The sequence below is a fragment of the Diadema setosum genome, chromosome 3, assembly GCF_964275005.1.
Source record: "Diadema setosum chromosome 3, eeDiaSeto1, whole genome shotgun sequence".
NCBI classification, from domain to species: domain Eukaryota; kingdom Metazoa; phylum Echinodermata; class Echinoidea; order Diadematoida; family Diadematidae; genus Diadema; species Diadema setosum.
In genome coordinates, this window is record NC_092687.1 from 9055693 (window position 1) to 9073623 (window position 17931).

Below are 17931 nucleotides of genomic sequence, written 5' to 3' on the forward strand. Positions count from 1 at the left end.
CAACTTTGATTCAATAACAAAAAAAAACTCGTCCAGTTTGTCTCCTAATCACCGGGTCAACGTACATAGAAAAAGAAATACATAGCAGCGATTATAGAGAATTTTATTGCAATTACTTGTCAAATTGCCCGACATTCAACGTAAGTAATTACCGAATTGATCAGTGTTCGATCATGATAAAAAAGCATCATAGGCAAACATACTCGTGCAGTGGACAGACGTCTTATCCAATAGACCAGCGAGCTTCCCTACCGGTCGACAGCAAGCGGTGGTTTCAATCTTTACACCATGCAACGGCCAATACATGTTTATTCAAATTATTGAAATTCTTGCGTCGAGATGTTTCTATTGCAACTGATTGACAAATTGCCATACATCGATGCAATTTGAGTAGAGGATTTAAGGTTTTTTTTTTGTTTTTTGTTTTTGCAAACTCTATTAGATTTTAGATATTGTGATAACCTGTTGCGCCGAGTAAGCTGATTCCGCAAGAATAAATCAACAGTTCTCTTTACTATGGCGTGCTGTCTTTCGATTTCAATTTTGTCACCTGAAAACAATCTTCTTCAGTATACAATGTACTTCTCTGTTCGTTATCATTTTTTTTTTTCGGAGGGGGAGGGGGGAGCGCTCTAAATTGTTAGGGGTTGTATTTTTTTTCTTTTTTTTTTTAAGTGGGGGTTTCATTTAAAATTCAGGGGCCCGATTCATATAACTTGTCATCAGTAACAAGTTGTCATAGATGTGACAAGCTACTGAAATCCGTGCATCTGATTGGCTGAGAAATTTGTCATAGAAATGTGGCAGTTGTCACTGATGACAAATTCTATGAAACGGGTCCCTGGTCTATATAAACGAAATCATTAACCGCGTTTTGATTTCTCCCTACACTGCATTTCGGTGATGATATTATTATGTGAGTGAGGTAAAGGCAGAGAATACTCCGGAACTCCAGTAACCGGTCATGTACATTATACATATTAACACAATGAAACAGTTGTCTTTATTCGATAGCATGAAAATATCTACCCATAAGGACCTATAAGCAGATAACATGTAGTGAATTTTTTTAACCAAGCATACAGCAATCAAACTTAACATGGATTTTGACTTGGAAAGAGTCCGGAAAACATTTACACCAAATAAAAGGAATCTTTACAAATATCCTTCTCTAGAACTAGAGGTGATAAGCTAAGTGAGTGCTATGAATAAGAAGATTGGTATCAACTGTAGCTCCAAGATTCTCTGTGGCAGATGCGGAGATAAGACTGAGTGCACTCTTGAATTTTGAAGAAGGAAAATAATACACTTATATATACAAACGGACAATATACCCCCTGGAGCCCTCAGAGCTTCCCCGCCCACTTTTAATGTTCATCGGTAATGGTATTCAAGAATGGTGGTCTGGTGATGTTCAGGTGAGTGTGAGACTCTCTCCCCCCCCCCCCCCTTCCCGGCTCTTGTTGCTGATTTCATCTGAGGGGCATCCCCAAGTTTACTGGTGTATCATTTAGAGAACTACTATCGCAAAACAAATGTTAAAACTGGCCCTGTCTCATTTTTGGAATTGTCATTTATCGACAGGAAACCATAACTTTTTGACATAATTAAAGTCCCTTTGAAGAGTATAAATATTAACATTTGTAGGCGGGCACATGGGCAGCCCAATTCTACATGTGAACTTCTTTCGAGGTGTATTTTAGTCACTTAAAACATAACACCAAAGATTCCTTCTTTTTGACATACTACTGCGTCAATGTCGTTTATGACAGCTCACTTAAATGGCATCAAGTATGTAAAGTCTGCTTGAAGTGCAGAAAGCTATCTCACCACTCTCAAACTCTTGTAGATTGTAAGAACCTGGATATGGACATTGTATTTTGAAATCAGTGATGAGATTGTGAGTGTGCTTCAAATCACTCGTGTATCGATTGATACTGACTAGACCCTCAGAGTTGTTCACCCAAGCTATAATGACCGAATCATCTCGACAAACAGCTGGGTAGGCATCCGACATGATCACGTCCCCTTTCTTCAATACATTCGGCTCCTTCCCCTTACTATCAATACACACGACAACTGATGCATGCTTCACTATCAGATTCCCTGTGTTGTGAAAGGAGATTATTTGACACGGTCCATATCCACCATATTCATCAAACATTATATCTCTGACAGCCTTGCCACCCTGTGAGGTAAATAGCTGGATTTTACCGAGTCCCCAATAACTAACGTAGATATTATCATCTCTATCAACAACTAGATCATCATCCCGTCCTCCATAATAACTTATCGTCTTGAACGTGACGTCGAGCTTCTCCCATTGTGGAGTGTAGAGTGACATCTTGCCATGTACATCACGTACAACACTTCGACCATCAGACAGAAATCCAATGTTAGTGACTCTGACATCATTCAGCACGGTCTGCTGTAACTCGCCATCAGGGCGGTACAGATGGATTCTGCCGTTCAACGAACCCACCGCCATCTTACCATCTGGTGCACAAGCCATACAGCCCATGCTTCTTCCGCTCGGGAGCTTTACTTCTGCTCTGACATCCCACGTGTAACCTTCCAACTCTCCAAGAGAAGGTTCATTGACCTTCTCATATCTACGGAACGAAATTTTCTGAGCTCGTTCTGTCACACCTCTCGGTGATTGGTTGTCAGGATCATCTCGTCCCAGAAAGCTCTTCAAGTTCTCGCACAGCGTGTCGTGTGCTAACAAAGCGTCTTTCTCCAGCAGTTCATTCATTCCATTAGTTACCAGCTCTTCCAAAGCGGTCATGTGACTGACTGTATGCCGACTCTCCATCTCCATCTCTTGGAATTTCCTCTCGAATTTTTGAGACCATTGTTTCAACTGGATTTTCAGGGCTTCTCTTCTGGCTGACAATAACTGCATGCATTCCTCATACGTCTTGTCGATGTCCTCATTAAGCTTTCTCAGCATAATTGCTATCTCATTACGTTGTGTCTCTATGAAATCGATATGGTTTTCAATGGTTGTTTTCTTTGATCTTACTCTTTTTTTCAACTCATTGATATTTTCCATCAATTTCTCCTCATGGATAGCTGCCTCTTCGATATCATGTCCTGCTTTTGAGTGTCTTAACATCCCACACTTACAGCAGACGTACTCCCGACATCCCGTGCAGAAACACTCCTCATCCTCGCTGGGATGTTTCTTGCATTTCCGTCGCATCTTAAGCGGAACTTTTCCCGAGAGCACCTCGCTCATGGGTACCACTTCGTGGTTGGAGAACGGTTTCCAGATAGAGTGGCCTTTCTCACACGATTCACACATGTATTTCCCGCAGTCCTGGCAGTAGGACACAGCTGGCGGTTTTTCGTCCATCTCACAAACTGTGCATGTATGATTCTTGATTTTTACTTTTTCCACGAGAGAACTTAGCGGTACATTTGTTTGTAACTTCTCCACATCTCCACCAGGCAGGGGTGTTCCTTTCCTGCATATAGGACAATTTATAGTGTCCTTGTCGGACTGAGTTTCAGATATTCGTTGAAGGCATTTTTTGCAGAACGTGTGCGAACATATTAGTGACTTAGGTTGGTTGAAAAGATTCAGACAGATAGGGCATTTCAGATTCTGGCTGATGATCTGGTGAAACGTTGCCATGGTCTCTATTTCTCTGATAGCAAAAGAAACACAAAGTGGTAAAAAACATCGATAAATACCATTAAAAAAAGCATTTACCTAATAGAAGAGGCGAAAGTTCGTTCGAAGCATGATGTTAGAATGTATGCATTCCCAAAACCGAACGAAATAATAAAGCACTATCTAAGATACAAGCGTGAATGTTTTCTTTCTTTTAATAATATTTACTGAGGATGCTTTATTTTCGGGTTCAAAGAAAGTTCTTTATTCATGGTTCATTTGACTGGAGGAGGTCGCATTAACGTATTGAGTAGGCCCGTCCTACGACGACATAGAATTAAAGTAGATGTTACTCGTTGATACTCTTAAAGAAGAATTCGTAAAACAAGAACGAGTTGTATTGTATTGCAATACACTCATCAAAATATATTAGGTAATTTGATTCGAGTAGCTTACGGAGGGATGACTCTTTGAATCGTTATCCTGTGTATTCATATGAACGATAACATCAATGATGATGTTTGCAAAAGTTATCATGTAAAAATATACATATATATATAATGTGAGCGAAATGAGAGATGATAGAATCCTATGTCAATGAATGTAAATTTACCTGTTTGTAGGTAGGCCTATTAAGTGTAACAAGGTGTCCTTCAATCCATGCAAAGTAACTTTATCCTCGGAAGATAGTATTATAGATAGTGTTTTTTTTTTTATTGCATCGTGAAGAAACTGGTTTCCTTAGTCTTGGCAGACACGGCAGGCCGCAAGTACTTTTTCTCATTGATCTCATATGTCAGGAACTGAGTTAGGCACAGAGGAAATATTTGTTTTCGAATATTCCAGTGTCAAAATGGTGCAAGAAAGAAGTGAATGAAAGCAAATGAGTATTAATAAAAGGGCCTTTAAGCCCCTGTGTGAATGAAAGCAGTCAGGTTTACAGTCACCTTCTAATCGATGTTCTTTCGTCTGAGTTTTATGTATACATGGAGAAAGACAAACGCTCTTGCAGACAATGAGACAGATTTGACTGCCACGATTGCCTTCCTGTATACCTTTCCAACAATATAATCCTGTAATCAACCCCATCTTATTTGAACGCTTAAAGTTATCTTGGAGGCCTTCGATGAGATGTTCTCATTATTTAGAGTAGCATCATTTTATCGGTGATTAGAATGCATCTGTCTCAGTTCTGGATGGCAATCTCGAAGATGTCTGACCTTTCCAAGTTCATTTATTTCTCCGATAATGATCCTACTACTTAATCTCTTTGCACAAATATGTGATAAGATTGTTAGATGTTAATCTATTTCCACCGGAGACAATGATTATATCTTTATTCTACATCATATAGATTATTATAACATGCTGATTGATATGTCAGTTTTTCTGTTTGCCTAACTTTCAATTGCATTACGAATGTAAAAAGAGGTGTGGGGTGGGACTTAGCATGCTCACAAAATCACCAAAATCATGCCAGAAAACTATTCACCAAACAAACAAGGGCATACAACTTTGGGCATATTCCGTGGTCAGGCATTATTTGTAAAACTACGTGTCAGGCACAATATCTAGGAACACACGAAGGCAGGGGGCATAATTGTGGATATCATTTTGTATGTAAATGCTTACCAAGTTATGCTGTACTTCCGGGTTCAATATTGCTGATTTATGTTTCGTTCCGAATTAAATACAGACATAAACTTGCAATCTGTTGTCTAATCTCCCTATAGGAAATTGCGAACACATTTTAGATTAAATGTGGTCTTAATTTCAAGATCCACGCAAGAGGAATAAACTCATGGAGAGTTGGCTTTCCGTCACACAAAGGTATTAGACAGCACTCACAAAAATGGCCGGGCAACTTTCAGAGGAAAGTTTGTAATCTTTGTGACGTTTTCGCTCACCCCTGACCCCTGATCGAAGCGGATTTTCCCCACATCTCAAACACTCTGTAGCGTCTACCTGAAATCACAGCGCACAATGAAAGTTCCTATTACACAGTAGCCTCTCGTATGACACTAAAGAAACAGTATAATGTAGTTTTGGTTGAGATTGGGATACAACTTGCTCGGATATAATTGAGTATATGAATATAAGAACGACCCAAGTCCAATTTTTGGCCAAATTCAGTTTTTCATGGGAAATTGTAGCTTATGCATGGACTCATCTTGTGTGTAAATGATAAATCCTAATTACCCCCGGAAGTGCCTGAAATGAATGAGTTAAATCTTATATTAATGTAAGAATGAAGGACTTGGGTCATTCTTACATTCATATAATAGCGCCCTCTCTCATCCTTCTCCCATCTCTATAGCAGAATATCATGTATATGAATCAAAGAACGACCCAAGTCCACCACACAAAATGGCCTCTCCACAATTAATGTAAATGTTAATTGTCATAATAACATATGTTCTAATTTGTTTATACAATGTTGCCTTCCCATCACAGTTAAATAGAATATTATTGGACAAATAGAAAAGATATGAAGTTTTTTTCAGCTTACTCGAAATGATCCTCCATGGACTTGGGTCGTTCTTATATTCATATACTCAATTCTAAACCAGTTGTACGAAATATTAAAAAGAGCTTATAAACTTCGAAGAGGAGTCCAAACATTATTGATGAAAATCGGTATTGAGGAGTTCTTCTCACATTGCATTCACTTTGATATTTTATAAAAGTGGTATTTACTTAATACTTAACGAAAAAAAAATCTGAATCCACATGTAAGTTAAAACAAATAGGCATATAATTGTTCTTTTAAGCTACGATGAGAAACTTCTTTAAAGACATGAAAGAGAAAAATATGAAAAATAGCTTTGTTTAAAAATCGCATTATCTCAGTAAAATGAGACATACTACTTTAGAGAGTTATGTAATTTATTCATATGTCTGATTCTTTTTTTTTTTTGTTAACTTTCAGAGACACTTCAAACTATACAAGGAGCCGATTGGCATTTTTACGCCATACAGTATTTGACTGAAGTTCGCATGGCATTAACGGGCCATCTATCCAGCCTCACCGTCAGCTGTCACAACTCTGATACTCTGCAGCAAGAATTATCATACACTCATATTAATCCTGTATACTTCAGTCATTTTTTTCTCTCTTTTTTCTTTCTTTTTTTAAAATCAACAACAACAACTTAAGTCACTCCTCAAGATCATTCCGTTCTAGTAATACTGACCTCCTCAAGTCCTCCCCCTAAAAAAAAACCCCAACAACACACAATCAAACAAACAAACAAACAAACAAAATAACTAACAAACAAACAAACACAAAATAAACTTGTCACAGGTCTTTTGTTTACACAGGATCCTCTCTCTGGAACAAGCTTCCTTTACACATTCGTACAATCTCAATAACTTGCACATCATCGTGTTACCAACTTTCCGAAATGGTGGTTACGTTTAATAATCAGTTGTGTAATAAACAAATATCTTAAATCATCCATCTTATTTCTTAAACTTCTTACATTTAAGTGTCCAATCTGCAGGCCATTCTTGGTCAAAATTTTCATCCAAAATGTCCCTCTCGATCCAGGTGTATATTAAAAGATAGTTTTCAATGCTATAGTATTATCATGGCAGGGGCCTCTGGTAGAGCAGTGGCACGACCGATAAGGCTACCCTGGTAAAGAAGGCATTATTATCTAAATACAAAATACCTTAATACTATACTACTACTACTACTAATGAAAATGATGATAACAATAGTAATAATAGTAACAGTAATAATATTACTATTACTATTATTATCATTATTATCACTATTACTATCATTATTATTATTACTATTTTTGTATGTTGGAAACGACATGCAGTTCGATCATGTTTGTATCGCTTCTACACACCGATGATTCACTGTCTCTGTGAGGCAAACAAACCTAACACTGGCTTTGTCACTCATTTGATATACTCCGACGTTCAACACTATTAAGGCATATCAGGCACAGAAATAAAAAGAGCAGAACACAGTTCATGTTTGTTTGATTTTTGTGAATCTCCCGCCGAACTTCCTGTGAGTTTTTTTTTTTTTTTTTGTTGTTGTCTTTTTAGTCGAACATCTAGTAGAAACAACCTCAGCTATGCGTCGTATGATTTTTGCACTTTTTTCTTGTCTAAATGCAATCGCAAATCTCACTGTCATTATTTTTATGATTCGCGACATTTCTAGACTGATTCGACGAAACAAAACTTCAGAAAAAAGAATGGACCGAGTCGATCGTCAACAGTTAGATCTTATAAAAAGAATAGTTCGGCCTATGTAGAGGAGACATACATTGGTCCTTCTCAATAACAGCCAACCAAACTTGGAAAAAGTGAAATTTGTCATAGTTGCGTTTCAAGTTCATGTGCTCCGTCATGTATGACATTCGGCAACATAATTGGGTATCAATGGACCGAAGAAGAGAACATTGCGCTCTCCCATATCTGACAATGCTAAAATTATCGACCTCCAAATTTCGATTACTTTTTTTTTTTTTTTTGATACGCACTGTATAATAAAGGAAAGGGAAGTGAAGAGGGAAGTGGTTACAGGTGATGACGTGCACCGAAACACAAACACTCATACATCCACACGCATATCACTCTAAATAATTGAACTTCTATTTATCTTAACAAAAAATTGCATATATCGTTGAAACAAGACTTTTATTCAGTAAGCGCCACGGTTAAAGGGATCGTACAGTTTTGGTTGAGACGTAATTTCAGGTTTCTAACATATTTTGGTGAGATAATGAGAAACTTCTTATGAAATATTAAAGAGCATGTAATTCGATGAGGAATTCAACGTTTATTTGATGAAAATTGGTTTTGAAATGGCTGAGATATCCAAAAACGAGCGATTCTAATAAAGTGTGGGACCCACACTTTATTACGATCGCTTTGTTTTACTTTGTTTTTGGATGTTTCATTTATTCCAAACCCGATTTTCATCAAATAAACTTTGAATTCTTCTTAAAATGGTATGCTCTCTACTTATCATAAGTGTTTTCTTGGTATCTCGCAAAAAGTTAAAAGCCCAATTCTCATCTCCACCAATACTATACTATCCCTTTAATTAACAAAGAGGTTCCGTTGCTTGACATATACGCTGATGCACGACAACCACACATACAACACGCAAATACACAATGTACGAACACTGATAAAAAAATACTTCACAATCTGTATCTTGAGATCACTCTAATTTCATACATGCACTAAAATCCAGTAAAACTAAAACACAATATTAAAAATGTCAATCGAAACACATGGAAGCACGCAAAATACTACAGTTTAAAAAAAGCTAAAACAAACCTGAGTTTTGTAGGGATACACTGGATGTATACATAGGATTCAGACTGTGTAAAGAGACAATTTATAAACAGAAACAAAAATAAAACCCACAAACTATAGAATTACACATAAAACAACGTAGACATAAATGTGATTTTGTAGTCATCTGCTTACGTACAACTGAAAACATAGGTTCATGGAAATGTGTGGGGAAGAAAATTAATATGTAAAAAAGAAGAAGAAATAAACAAATGAATTAGTATCGAATGGTAAAGGGATCGTTTGTGCGAAAAGAGCACCACTTGGTGTGATTATCCCTGAATAGGACAACACTGCAAAGCCAGTCAAAAAAATAAAAGAATAAAAGCTTACTCCCTTGAAAATATTGTGGAATTCAGTTTAGAGCATTGAAGCTACACACTCTGTTTTTGCTATTTTGGATAATTCGGTATGCTGCGAGGGGCCTCAGAGAAAACAGAACATTCTTGTTTTTGATTCGATTTGATATTGGTTTTTGAAACAAACATGCAAAGTAGTAGCCCGAAGGCTAAACTATAATGAATCACATTTAAAAACATACATTGTATGAACATTTTAACAATAACAAATACCGATTACATTAACATAACAAATAAACAGCATCATGTCAAAATGATAAACGATTCTGTGTCATTCATTGCATTGCTGATGTGTTTTGTTTTACATTGTAAAGGCAATGAAGAAACTTACTTTGTTAACAATTAATGTTTATGTATGGATTATGTGACCCTGCACCTCAAAACAAACAAAAAGTCGCCAGACATGAATTTTTAGTTAAGACCACATTCTGAAAGAGCATACTTTAAGCTTTAAAATGGTGTATAACTCAAATCAAATGAACTCTCCTAACCTTTCTAAATATTGGAAAGAAAGCACAAACTCAGGAAAAGTGTGAACTGAGAAAAGAGGCTCTGAAGTACAGTGTCTATTCAAGCGCTTAATCTTTACCAAACCGTGCTGGCTGTGCGATGAATGGGACAAAAAAACAGGAAGCAAACCACCGGAATAACAACAATGAAGGGATTATCAGATTAAACTGAAATTTAGCATGCCTCATTAACACATTCTGTCCATAATTGATGCCAACTTTCAAAGCAGTAGCACTATCCTTTCAAAAGTTATTAGAGTGGAAAGTGAAGAGTGTGGGCAAGGTTTTTCAGAAATGAAAAAGGGATTCTAAAGACACACCTAATCACACTATTCTACAAAAAAATGTTCGAGATAAACTGCTAAATAAACACACTTTCCTGCCCGTTTTATGATACCAAATTTGGGCATAATGTAAAAGAAGACCCGCTCTTTCAGAAAATATGAAAAAAGTTTGGCTAGGTTAACCCATTTCACTTATTTTCAGTCCTCACGCAAAATCAGTGTGTGCGACTTTATGTTCGTTTTGAGGTGCACGGTCACATATATAATTATGACACCAACAATGTATAATAATAAATGCAGAATGAACAACGATATAATGCAGGAACCATTACAATCAATCAATCAATCAGTCAATCAATCAATCAATCAATCAATCAATTAATCAATCAAACAATCAATTAATAAACAGTTCATACCAATTATTACACAAAATACATTACTTTAAAATGATAACCACAGTAATCAACGTACTCGTAATACGCACACGCACACACGCATTGACAAACATGCATTATACATGCACACACGTACACATGTACATCACATCCACATGTCTATACAGACAAACCATATACTCATCTCATGATGAATTATAAAACAGCAACAACAACATAAAAACCAATAACAACAAGAATAACTGATTTACGTAGTTTAATAAGTATTTAGGATTGGCAAAGATGATTTAAAATCGTTGTGTCCAGTGGCACATCAGGTGCTTCTATAGACATGGTTCCATGACAAAGTTTTCAAAAAATATTCTTTTGTCCAAAGAAATATACAAAAAATACAGGGAAGTAGAAAATTGTAAAATATCAGGTGATTGGAAGTGTGCCTGCTTGTACGAGATCGGTACGAGAATGTACGAGAATGATAAATCACTCGGACTCGGGTTTCTACGGGAGTGTCGTAATCTAATCTTGTCTTCTTTCGTCGCAACTCACTCCAATCCATTTCACTCCGTGAAAACTGTGACAGAGAATGATATAAACAAAGGCATATAATTAATACATGTGTTAACATACTGGCATAAATGAATGTATGTATAGAAGGATAAAAGGCACTGTTTGTACCAATAAATGCATCTTATAAGTTAACACTCAGCATCTGGCTCTTTACTTGTGTGTCTTGTTTGCATTTATCTGACTCGAACCTCAACTCTAGCTATATCGTTTCCATAGTAAACCTTTGCTTTCTCTCAGAAAACTCTATCATTATCAGTGACACCGATATTAATGAATGAATGGGAATTTCTTGTCCCGATTTAACTCATATCAGTATGACTTGAATGAGCCCTTAGTAAACTATCGCAATCCTTTACGTCCTTTGTTTGAACAAGTTTCTTATTAATATTCATATGGTAATCCTTTATACTAAATCATGCATCTTTCACTCGAGATACCAATAAGTCAATATTACTTGTCTCTTTATACATAGATGAATATTCATGATTTAGGAATCAGAGTTGCCAAGTAAGGGTAGCACCAAATGTTTCAGCATTGGCAGCTGAAAATGTTATAAAAATAAAATAAACCTGTAACAGCACCATAAATTACCTTTGAAGACCAAAACTTCATTACAGCCTTCATAATTTTTCTCAAGTTTAGTTAGAATAATTTCAGTGCTGTTTTACTTGGCAGCCTTGACATGTACAATCTAAACAAATAGCTGTATGTGACTTTGGCTTGACCTTGAGCCTGATTCATTTGACATTCAACTTTAATACATACACAAGCGTGTTCTCCAATTGAAGTAGAAACTTTCAACTACAGTGTATCTAGGTTTTACCAACCAAAACTGCAAGTGCTGTTGCATAATCGTGTTCTTACACTGTATCTAAATTTCTGTAATGTACAATGTACATAAGCGTACTTCGGTCAAGCGGAGCACACACGCATTCAGCGGTACACATTCTGTCACTGACTACGGTAACATTGCACAAATGATAGCCAAATTTATACATCTTTAGAAACATTTTTTCAACAAATACTTTAGAAAGGAGTAAATTACTGACCTCCGTGCCTATATTTGTCGCTTTGGATTTACCAGGATTCAGGATTCTCAAGATAATCCTGGATTTTCTCGTTGCAAACAGGGCGAGTCGTTCATTGCGACATCGCGAATTTCAGTCTCCGTAGATGGCGCTGTGAATTATCCGTATCTCGTAATTTGCAAGATAATTAAATTGATCAAACTTTACAGGAAGTATACAACAACAACAACAAACATAATGCAGAAGAAACAAAGAGTAGTATGAACACACCATAATTACGAATTATAAAGGTAAACATGTTTTCTTTTTTTATTTGATTAAAGATACATCGGGTGAATCTACACTGAAACCTCAGCTGTTTAAGGTCGAGGAGAGAGATGGAGAGACAGAGAGGGAGAGTGAGAGAGAGAGAGGGCAAAGAAGACTGAAAGTAATGGTAAGTAACGTGGTGCATGAATGATCAGATTTCTTAATGTTACAATGAGGGTTGATTATTCAAAAAAATAATTGAAATTCCACATATGGAAAAAAAGTAAACAAGATATACAATAGAATGTAAATGCACTGTAATAACAATATTTCGTTATCAATGTTTAATCGAATTACAGGTATGCACAAGTTGCCGTTTTGTCTTGACTAATTACAATAATCCTTTTACAAAGTTTCGACACTAACCTGTTTCTCTGGTGACACTTTCGAGCCACTTACATCTTTAATTCTGAAATTTTAGTGGCCCGAAAAAGTGCCCCCCCCCCCAAAAAAAAAGAACATAGCAATCTGTTTTTAATCTTCATTGCCCGATCGGGCCATCAAAGGATAACCTTTTTTTTTGACATTTGGTGGTCCGACATTAAATTTCAGCGGGCCACCTTGGGTTGAGCATAGCTGCTGCTTCCCATTATACGAAGTGTGTTGCACAGGACCTTCGTACAGGATATCAGTAAAATGGATCTGTATGAACAAAGTGAACGGTTTTTTTTTTTTTTTACCACCAACACTACGCAACTTTCTTTAAATTACAGAATGATACTATATTGGGTGTAATAATTCAAGTTTAATAACGTCTTTGAAATACATCCCCAGATGAACATCAACAAGTTTGAAGCCAGCTGCATTGTAAGACTTTTATCGCAAAACAACCTAACTCCATTCTTGTTTGTGATTAACCTGCTAAACACAAATAGAATAATCAGAAAAAAATACAGGATATTTTTCAACATAACTTCATGAATATTCCTTGTTTAGCCTCAAGTGAGGTATTATAGGAAAGGTTTCATTTTGCTCTATCTGATGATGGACGTACTTTGAAATGTTTACAAATGGTGTCTAGCTAATTTTCCAATAAAACTCTTCATATTATTTTTCTTTCAAGCTATGAAATCTCAGCGATTGCTCTGGTGAAGTTGGACGTACAGCTGTATAGTCGTACCTATTCGATCACATTTGGCGATAAATGATGTGACATCAATTAAACATAGTTGTAATTCTTTGCTTTGAATAACTATACTAAGGCATTCAGGTAACATCAATATATATTTTTGATCTTGTTCATATACATGTACAACTTCTCGATCATCCTATTTGATCTACCACAATATCAGAGAGATGCGGCACCTCAACACCCCTTCGTTTCAACGAAGTGACGTCAGTGGTTTGATATACGTGTCTTAGTGAACGTGACAATTTTGAAATCCACACTGCTCTGTTTTGCTTATTTTTAATAAGTTGATGAGACTAGTATGTCAAACACATGTTTATTAGATTGCAACCAGGAGTAAACACCTGTATTGTGTATGAGTAGTGCCATTGATGGTGAACATGCTCAAGTGCCATTGATGGTGAAACTAATTAACATGATAATGATTGAAATCTGTATGTCAGTGTAGTGAAGTCCACACTACACAGCATAGAGACTTGGTAATGCAGGTGTATTGAGAACTGGTTCTGGCTGGTTTGAGGTTGGCCATTTGGTTGTATCTTGGTAGAGGAGTGTATTAGAAGGAGTCAGACACACCCTAGCTGCCATGTTGAGTGGACAGAGTTCTCCAGAGCTGGGGGCACGTCCGGGAGACAAAACATGCCATGTACGATCACGTGGGTAGTAGGACAGTGAATACTTTGTTGGTCATAGTACTTTTTGGTTTACTTACACATACCCAATTGTGTTGTAATTTTTCTGGGGTCAAAGTTGTATCATTCAAGATGGATGTTGGCCAAGCTGTTAGAAGCTGGAGAGAAGCTTGGTCTGAGTGGTCAAGAGTTGCAGAATTTCATTACAGATCAGCGAAATAGAGCTAGAGATGAACGTGCAGAACTGTTACAGTTAAAGAAAACTGAAAATGAAACTGCTCAATTGAATTTGAAAATTGTAGAAAATCAGAAAGAGTTGAATTCTGGTGTAAAGTCAGAGGTAAATAGATCTTCAGTCAGACACACCCTAGCTGCCATGTTGAGTGGACAGAGTTCTTCAGAGCTGTCACACGGTACAGTCTACTTTGCAACATGTACAGTAATTGGTCTGAGAAGTTTGATTTAAGCAGCTGTAAACTACTGCACAGGGTTGAGGAAGGCTGCTAACCTGCCAGCAGAGTTGGAGCTGGTTTTGCAGTTTGTAAGCTGTATTCGAGCAAATTTTGGTCACCATCGGTGAGTTTTATCTTGACTTTGTTCTTCACTAGAGACAATGGACTAGGTGAAAAACAATGAATTTATAAGTGAATGTACAAGTGACAGCTCGGGAGAACTCTGTCCATTCAACATGGCAGCTAGGGTGTGTCTGACTCCTTCTAATACACTCCTCTACCAAGATACAACCAAATGGCCAACCTCAAACCAGCCAGAACCAGTTCTCAATACACCTGTATTAGGCTGTGTTCACATAGAAGTATTCGGTATTCGGTATTCGGTACTCGGTATTCGCTATTCGAGCACCGAATACACCATCACCCGCACCGTCAACTCACCATCCCATGCAGTGAGGATTTCTTCCTCCTACATCCCAGCAAATCTTATTAACAATTTCTAAACTGCATCAGAATGTCAGTCTACATGCTTATTTTTGCTTAAGGGCAAATCCAGACCAAAAGTGTCATTATTTCATAAACGATTCTGCAAGAAAATCGAACAAGTTCGATTCCCACTTTGCTATACTTTTCGCAGCTATTCGGTACTTTCGAATAGTGCCCTCCTATGTGAACCGGTGTGAGGAAATCCTATCGTTCGATTCAAGCTATTCGCGTGCCCTCGAAAAACGAGCCCGAATACCCGAATAGTATACTTCTATGTGAACTCAGCCTTACCAAGTCTCTATACTGTGTAGTGTGGACTTCACTACACTGACATACAGATTTCAATCATTATCATGTTAATTAGTTTCACCATCAATGGCATTTGAGCATGTTCACCATCAATGGCACTACTCATACACAATACAGGTGTTTACTCCTGGTTGCAATCCAATAAACATGTGTTTGACATACTAGTCTCATCAACTTATTAAAAATAAGCAAAACAGAGCAGTGTGGATTTCAAAATTGTCACTTTCACTGTGACAATTCGTCACTGTTTCCTAATTTTCAAATGAGAAATAATCTATTTACAGACATTGGAAAGAAAAGAACATTATCGAATTAAAATGTGGACGAAACAGAAAGTGAAGAAGAGAGATAGAGATGATGCTGATAGAGGTTGGGTGAAATGAAAAGGTTAAAGAAAATTGTGAGACAAAATTTGATTTCGTTTGGATAATATCATGTGTGGTGATCTTATGAAAAAAAAAAGAAGTTACAATTTTAAGTTCACTCGTTGCAAACAGTCTTTTTTTAATTTAGGCAAAACAATAATTGCATTTCATCTTTCCCTACTAACAACAACACCACAGTTGTGTTTTGAAATGGAGAATTATCATGTTCTCTGTTCCCTGGCTGATCACCGGGCTGCGTGTTTCTACACACAATATGGGCGAGTGTTCGGATACAGGAGAATAATATTACTCTTCACTCCCATATTTTAATCCTGAGATGGGCAATGATTGGATGTATTTTTTTTTTTTTTTTTTTGGTTCACGAATGCCAATACACTGCTGGTCATTGACAGAATATGATACCTCGATGATACTGTAATTTCACTCAATACACCATTGAGCATGATAACACATGAATTCGAACAGAGCAAGTTTGATTCAATCACAAAACAAATCGGCCAGTTTGTCTCCTAATCACCGGGTCAACGTACATAGAAAAAGAAATACATAGCAGCGATTATAGAGAATTTCATTGCAATTACTTGTCAAATTGCCCGACATTCAACGTAAGTAATTACCGAATTGATCAGTGTTCGATCATGATAAAAAAGCATCATAGGCAAACATACTCGTGCAGTGGACAGACGTCTTATCCACTAGACCAGCGAGCTTCCCTACCGTTCGACAGCAAGCGGTGGTTTCAATCTTTACAGCATGCAATGGCCAATACATGTTTATTCAAATTATTGAAATTCTTGCGTCGAGATGTTTCTATTGCAACATATTGACAAATTGCCATACATCGATGCAATTTGAGTAGAGGATTTCAGGGTTTTTTTTTTTTTTTTTTTTTTGCAAACTCTATTAGATTTTAGATATTGTGATAACCTGTTGCGCCGAGTAAGCTGATTCCGCAAGAATAAATCAACAGTTCTCTTTACTATGGCGTGCTATCTTTCGATTTCAATGTTGTCACCTGAAAACAATCTTCTTGAGTATAATTCTCTGTTCGTTATCATTTTTTTTTTCGGAGGGGGGGGGGAGGGGAGCGCTCTAAATTGTTAGGGGTTGTATTTTTTTTTTTTTTTTTTGGGGGGGGGGGGTTCATTTAAAATTCAGGGGCCCGATTCATATAACTTGTCATCAGTGTCAAGTTGTCATAGATGTGACAAGCTACTGAAATCCGTGCATCTGATTGGCTGAGAAATTTGTCATAGAAATTTGGCAGTTGTCACTGATGACAAATTCTATGAAACGGGTCCCTGGTCTATATACGAAATCATTAACCGCGTTTTGAATTCTCCCTACACTGCATTTCGGTGATGACATCATTATGTGAGTGAGGTAAAGGTAGAGAATACTCCGGAACTCCAGTAACCGGTCATGTACATTATACATATTAACACAATGTAACAGTTGTCTTTATTCGATAGCATGAAAATATCTACCCATAAGGACCTATAAGCAGATAACATGTAGTGAATTCTTTTAACCAAGCATACAGCAATCAAACTTAACATGGATTTTGACTTGGAAAGAGTCCGGAAAACATTTGCACCAAATGAAAGGAACCTTTACAAATAGTATTCTCTAGAAGTACAAGTGATAATCTAAGTAAGTGCTATATGAATAAGTAGATTGGTAATTGTAGTTCCATATAATACTCCCTGGAGCCCTCAGAGCTGCCCCGCCCACTTTTAATGTTCATCGGTAATGGCATTCAAGAATGGTGGTCTGGTTATGCTCAGGTGAGTGTGAGACTCTACCCCCCCCCCCCCGTCTTTTGTTGCTGATTTCATCTGAGGAGCATCCCGAAGTTTACTGATGTATCATTTAGAACACTAATATCGCAAAACAAATGTTGTAACTGGCCCTGTCTCATTCTTGGAATTGTCATTCATCGACAGGAAACCATAACTTTTTTACATGATTAAAGTCCCTTTGAAGAGTATAAATATTAACATGTGTAGGCGGGCACATGGGCAGCCCAATTCTACATGTGAACTTCTTTCGAGGTGTATTTTAGTCACTTAAAACATAACACCAAAGATTCCTTCTTTCTGACATACTACTGCGTAAATGTCGTTTATGACAGCTCAC

The 17931-nt window shown here is 37.1% G+C and overlaps 1 protein-coding gene across 1 annotated transcript; it reads right to left on the bottom strand.

The window, feature by feature from the left end:
* Positions 1–1777: 1777 nt before the first annotated feature.
* Positions 1778–3640, bottom strand: LOC140246518 (uncharacterized). Its single transcript, XM_072325865.1, has one exon. The coding sequence runs from the start codon at positions 3638–3640 to the stop codon at positions 1778–1780; it is 1863 nt and encodes a 620-aa protein (XP_072181966.1).
* Positions 3641–17931: the final 14291 nt, after the last annotated feature.

What these genes read in the sequence shown, in the direction of transcription:
- LOC140246518 (XM_072325865.1), bottom strand. Translation starts at nt 3,640, where the DNA reads ATGGCAACGTTTCACCAGATCATCAGCCAGAATCTGAAATGCCCTATC.